Source organism: Pyrus communis, chromosome 4 (assembly GCF_041283825.1).
Source record: "Pyrus communis isolate YQ-2024b chromosome 4, ASM4128382v1, whole genome shotgun sequence".
Taxonomy (NCBI): Eukaryota; Viridiplantae; Streptophyta; class Magnoliopsida; order Rosales; family Rosaceae; genus Pyrus; species Pyrus communis.
Window position 1 is genome coordinate 15,504,146 of NC_142568.1, and position 6,763 is coordinate 15,510,908.

At 34.5% G+C, this 6,763-nt stretch overlaps 1 protein-coding gene across 1 annotated transcript; it reads right to left on the reverse strand.

The window, feature by feature from the left end:
* Window positions 1–1,122: 1,122 nt before the first annotated feature.
* On the reverse strand, window positions 1,123–5,572 carry LOC148697523 (uncharacterized). Its single transcript, XM_088691944.1, has 3 exons — window positions 5,548–5,572; window positions 2,964–3,055; window positions 1,123–1,815 (listed from the first exon to the last, which is right to left on the reverse strand). The coding sequence occupies exons 1-3, from the start codon at window positions 5,570–5,572 to the stop codon at window positions 1,123–1,125; spliced, it is 810 nt and encodes a 269-aa protein (XP_088548070.1).
* Window positions 5,573–6,763: the final 1,191 nt, after the last annotated feature.

Sequence of the window (6,763 nt, forward strand, 5' to 3'; positions counted from 1 at the left end):
CATGGAATATTGGTCAAAGGGTTTAATCTAAAAATAAATTTTTTTTAGAGCAACTCCAGCGTTGGAGCCCTCCCCCTAGGCTATGCACTATTCAATCCACCTAATGAACAGTAATAGCCTTGGCAATAGCATTTGCATATTTACCGTTACACTTCAATAGCCATGACAATAGGTAATAAAATATTAGTATTTTTTTTATTTATAAAATAATACAAAATAATTTTAATTGTAATATCAGATAAGATTTTTAATCGTTCTCGTTGCGCCATGTGTCATTATCCAAAGTATTATTAAATAATACAAAATAATTTTATTTGTAATTTCGAATAAGATTTTTAATCGTTGTCGTTGTGCCACTTGTCATAAAATCCAAAAAGACAATTATTGGAGATGGATTTCCGAAATTTTTTTTAATCATACTCGTTATGCCACGTGTCATTATCCGAAAATACAATTATTGGTGATGGATTTTTGATAAGATTATTAACCAATCACGTCGCGCCACGTGTCATAATTTGTTCACAATCTTTGAGGATAGATTTCTATCAGATTTTTAACGAATGACGGCATGCGACGTGTCATAATCTGTTCACAATCTTTGAGGATAGATTTCCATCAGATTTGTAACGAATGACGGCATGCCACGTGGCATTATGTACAACCTATGAGCCCGTGCAACATGAGCCATTACAAAAGGATGGACGTTACAATGAAAGGCTCATTCAACGATATACTGTATTTCAAATGCCAGACATGCACAATACCCGACAAATTGACTTGATAGAGCACCAGTGGGCATTGAAACAAGCTGAAGATAATTAAGTTCATTTAGTGTGTTTTTTTTAATTTGGTATGTTTATGTTATTTTATTTGGTGTGTTTTATTATTTGGTATGTTTATGTAATTTTTTTAGTGAGTTTTTAATTATTCCGTATGCTTATGTAATTTTATTTGGTGTGTTTTTGTCATTTCAATAAATATTCTCTTAGTATAAATAACTTACCAAATTAATTTGAATAAATATTAAATAAATTGGAAACAACATAAATAATACAAACAATAAATAATAAATTACAACCCAAAGTGATTGGAAAATTATGGGCTCCGATTACAAAAAGTACTCTATTCATCATCACTTAACCAATTTGTGGTGCTAGGATGATCTTCTCTTGTGGTGCTAGGACCACCTTGGCTTGCTATCGCTTCTCTTGCACGCCTCTTTCGCATCACGTCCGCTTTCTCTGACTTCCAAAAAAATTTGGAATTTGGAGACTTCCCTTCTAAAGGCGTGTTCATAATCTCACGATCTCTTTGAGCCCGTCTTTCTTCTCTAACATGTTCCCTTGCTTGCCTAAGTAGCTCTATTTCTCTCTCATTAGCCTGAAATTCTCTCTCAATAGCTGCAGCTTTTGCGTCCTCTCTAGTCTTATCAGCCTTATATTTCGCCAGTTCCCTCGCCAAAGTCAATTCACCTTGGCGAGTAAGTTCTTCCATGAACTTTGCATAATCATTCTTGGAAGCACTCCCTTTTCTCTTTGAAGCCTTCTTACCTTGAGGCCTAATTGGATAACGGGTCAAACACGACGCTTGTTCAGGGAGGGGCGTTTCGGGCACTTCTTCTGCATCATCTTCATGAACATGCGAGACATGATCGGGTGTAAAGTGTAGAGGGGTGCTGTTCATGTGCACTTCTGGACTGACTGGCACAACTCTAAATTTAGGACAATCTTTGACAATATTCCAACATTCCCACCGGTTGAATGATTTATTTTTGCTTTTGGTTTTGGCAGCGTACCAAGTTTGTGCTTGAAGTTCCTACACAATGAAAATAAGTAACAAATAAATAATTATAATGAAAATAAGTAACAAATAAATAATACAAACAACATAATTATAATGTAAGTAGGTAACAAATAAATAATACAAACAATAAATAATAAATTATGTAGGTAAAAAATAAATAATACAAACAAATAATTATAATGTAAATTTGGGTATCAAATAAATAATATATTGTTACCTGATCCGAGTAATTTTCCCCACTTTGAATATTACTACTAGCTTGTGTCAAGGCGTCTCTTCACGTACTAAACGATTGGCTAAGTAATTTCCAACGACTGGACATCGATTCTTTGGTTCTTTTCCCACCAATTTTCTGAAGATAATTGGTATGAATAAGACTCCACATTTCTCGCAACTGCATCTCATTACCCGTAAGCGAACTATGAGTAACTTCAACCCAGCTAGTACACAACGCAACATCTTCAATAAGCGACCAATTCGTACCTGCACCAGCGGTCATTTTATTGAAAAAAAATGGATTCAAACTTTGAGACAAAGAAAGGAATGTGATTGAAAGTAGTTGAGAAAATATGAAATTGTTGTGTAAGGTAGATGATAATGAGAAGGTATTTATAGAAAAGTAAAAACAATTTTTTTTACAATTTTTTTTCAGATTTTTCAGATTTTTTTTTGAATTTTTTTGAATTTTTTTGAATTTTTTTTGAATTTTTATTCAATTAATTAATCTCTGCCGTTGGATATAAAAAAATTTGAATTCCAACACTCCAGATTGTGCCACGTGTCACAACGGTAGCTTTTCTTAATTTTAAAACTATTTTTCTTTTATTTTTTTATTTATAAAGCATATTAATATCCACCGTTGATCTCAGTGGATATTAAATAAGACTTTTTTATTTTTTTTGACCGTTGAGATCGAACGGTCTCAATTAAATAACCGTTGAGATCGAACGGACCGTGGGAAGCCACGTGGCTTCCCAACAGTCACTAAAAAAGTTTTTTTTTTTCTGATTTTGTGTCGGCGACGCGCCCCCACGCGAGTGGGGTGCACGAGCCTGACACAAAAAAAAAAAATTAAATATTGCCTGACGCCAGGCTGACGTCACATGGCCTCAGGCTCTCGGGCTGGCAATTCTCCACGGGCCCGGAGCTCGGGCCTCCACCTTCACTCGGGCTTGCCCACGCTGGAGCTGATCCACCGGGCCTCGGGCCCCTGTTCTGTCCCCTGTCCCGCGAGCATTTGCCCAAGCTGGACCTGCTCTTATAGGTTTTTCATTTTTATAGGTTTTTATAGGTCTTCGGAGGTATATAGTTTTTATAATTTTTGTTACATAGGAGATAATTGAACTCTAGCTATTACAATTCCAACTCATTATCTTATGTACGTACGTATCTTCATCACTTTGGCTAACCTCAAAAGCTTACCTTAGGAGGTATGTATGTGCATATTCACCCATTATACACTCTACGTGCCTATACTATCCAAGATAAATTGTCTTGATTTTATTTAGACAACAAATATATTTTTATAAGGACCGAAATATGTATATATGGGTAGTAACTAAACTATTCATGATATAATGATGATAATGTTTTGTAGATCATGGTGAAACTAATGCATTCATTTGAAGGGTACTATATTGAGGACCAGGTATGATTTAAGTTGTAATTAACAGTCTTAAAAGCATCTGATGAGGCCCAGAGAAGCACTTGTAATATGATTGTTCTCGAAGTGGCCCATGGCCTTTTGTCAAAATGATTATTTATTAATTAAAATTAGTGTTAAGTAATGTTGGGGAAGACCCCCCACTTAAATAATTATCGGCTCGTGAGCCTCATGATTAGGAAAGTTAACCTTAATCATGTTTAGTGCTGAACCAACAGTTTGGTCGTCTTTTAAGTGTTGTTATGGCAGCTTTTTTATAACAATTAACTAATCCACTTTCCATAGCAGCATATGCATCCATATATCGATGATCCTCTCCAAGCATGGCCTAAAGGTGATCACCGCACGGTTGCCATCTTTCTTGACTGATATCCGAAATAATACCAACCTCACCTGATCAAATATCCAATTCCATGATTAGAAAATGTTGGACATGCATCTTTTCCCTGTAAATTGAAATATAAAATTAATACTTCCTATAGGTTAATCTTAATCCTACACCAAGAGAGCCATATATTGTAATCCCGAGTTTCGGCTGAAAAACCACATCATCAACTCCTTGCATGGCTTTCCAGTTTGCTTGGAATGAGCAAGCAAAAATTGCCAGCATAGTAAGTAATACGGATTTTAAGACGGTTGAAGATGATATTATTATTTATATACACTAGTAGTTGTACAAATATTATACACATATAAAATTTACAAAGAGAGAAAATATAAAATGGTCACTAAAGTTTTTTTGTGACAATCTTCAAACGATTTTTCGTCGCTGAAGAGGCTATTTATATCTTTAGTGGCCGTTTCTGGATAACTATTTGAAGGGAAAAAAAAAACCTGAAAGAGAAAATCTTGATAACTAATATGTCACCTGGCTGTGAGGCTTTGAAAAAGAAAAAGAAAAAAAATACTGTATAGCTATTGTATTTCATTTTCTACATTATTGCCTCATTTTCATTGAGCCTTGTCTCAAATAATGGCAGATCTTGTCTCATATTAGGGATTCAAGCCTTTCTCTATCCAAATTGATGTTCCTAGGCGCAAGTTATTGCCCACCTGTTCCAGCTACTTGGCTCCTCAGGTTCTTCCTCCATGGATTTTGATTGGAGGCTTGCTTTGGGTTTCGATGTTAAAGTATAATTTACACTGTTTAATAAAATTATGGGAGCGGGCGCAAGTGGTTTGCCACCCCATTTTCTGTTCATCCTTTTGATTCGTTCTTCTTCTTGGAGGCAGTCGCTTGGCCATCATGGTGTGGCTATTTTGGTGGAGGAGGTTGGTTCTCATTTCTAGATCTAAGATTTCCAGTTTAAAGATTGTTATGGGCTCATTTTTGGGTCATATTACTCTTGAGAATGAATCTTATATTAATAAAAGAAGAGACTTTGCATGGCTTTATAGAAAAGTTAGATTATTTCTCATATTACCAATTGGTTTTATAGTAAAACCCCAACTCTCTTCTTATCTTATTTTGCTTTTACTTTTGTATTGAGATGCACTTTTACTTTAGGTTGTAAATTGTCTTTGAACTTTCCTCATTTTGTATGAGTGTATTTTAATTTTAATAACACAAAAGAAAATGTCTACACCATTGGAGTCATTTCTGCCTGCGTAACACATTAAAAACAGTTTGCATACTGAATTCTCTTCACCGTTTAAAATACTCAAACTATGAAGCCAATTGGAAACTATCCAACTGCTCCACGTAAGCATAGAGGTTAAAATTCCTCCAATTGTCTAGTCAATGATCGTAAGAATAGAGTCCAGGTGCCCTTGAAAACCCTAATAATATCATTGAGCTCAAAAGTTTGTGACATCTGGAAAATTCTAGAGGACCCTTGTTCTTCACCCAAAGAAGCGTAAATTCACAAATATCATATCCAGTCCGAAGAAACGTGTTGACATTGCGTAACACTACCATACACTTTACACTACTTTTGGAAACTGCAACATCTTTTATACAATTTTAAATGTTGCTACAACAAATCATCAATGTATAAAATTGGAACTTTCTAATCCTCGGATAAGCGGATTATGTTAAGCAATTATCAGTGTCTATAGTGCTCTTTCTGTCGGCTTAATACCTTTCGGCTTCTTCTTCTCACTCATATTTGCGAACAGTTTGCGCCATATTTAATCATCCTACAAGACTAAAAGATTGCATGCCGAATTGCCATTTCTTCTGAATTTTGCATGTCAGGTGTCAGCCCGTGGCCGTGAAAAATAGGTTCTGAATTCAGCATGGGACCAGATGTGGCAAGTCTCAATCCTTTGTTTTAATCGTGTTGTGTGGTGTCAATTATAATCAAATCCGTATTAAAAAAATAAAAACATTATTAAAAGTATAAGAAAAATGGACTAAATGAGCTACAAATATCTGACACAAAACATTCAAGATTTTAAATAAATATCAATGAACTGTAAATATCATGATCTTGAACTAATTTTTTTGTGTAAACTTAACTATAGTAGTTGCATGCTAGCGTCACGCAATTTGGAAGGATTGTGAACTTTATATGTCACCGAGGCGAATACCCAAAAGAAAATCTAGATTATGGAAGATTCTACGGATAAACACTGGACCGGCCTTGAGGACTTGCTACTGCGCTCGTCAAAAAGGTTGTCATGTAAATGAATGATTTACGTGTTACATTAATACAGGCCCTCAATATTATATTTTCTTAATTAAAGATTGCTTCTGATTATGTAACACTGAGAGAAGACGAAAGTAATGTATGGTTGCATTAATATGTTACTAATGAGAAATGCTAAGAAGACTCTCTCAAAAGTTTATTTTTCGTAAACTTTCTACTACTTCATGTTTTGGACACAATGTTATTCAACGTTGACATTAAACTATGAGATAATAAAATGTCTATAAGAATCCCACTTTGAGAGAGTTTCATTAGCATTACTAATAATTGCTTACGAAGTGCCAGCCAAAAAAAAAAAAAAACATGACTGCTTTTGAAGTTAAAACTCCATGAAAAAGTTAGTCATCCTGACTGATAAAGAAAACCCATTACTAAGGCAACATTGAGAGGGGCTTTTACAGAGTTTCTTATGGATTAAGGTAGCTATTGTATTTCAGATATGTTAGTTAATGTCACAGATATGCATTAAGTTTATTAATTACATTAGCAATCAAAATTTTCAAATGGACAAGACCAATTTGATATATTTAGATACATAAGCGAATAGTATTTATTTTGTGTTTGAAGTCTTAGATTTAATTTTTTCTTCGTCTCTTGATAAAATTCACCAAAATTTTTTTATCAGTGCATAATCATTTGAAATTTT

Bases quoted from the DNA above. Each gene is read 5' to 3' on its own strand.
- LOC148697523 (XM_088691944.1), bottom strand. From the start codon at position 5,572: ATGAGTGAGAAGAAGAAGCCGAAAG. The intron at 3,056-5,547 runs GTATTAAGCCGA...CTATAAGAGCAG, and splicing joins TGAGAAGAAGAAGCCGAAAG to GTCCAGCTTGGGCAAATGCT. The intron at 1,816-2,963 runs GTGGAGGCCCGA...TTCATTGTGTAG, and splicing joins GTGGGCAAGCCCGAGTGAAG to GAACTTCAAGCACAAACTTG.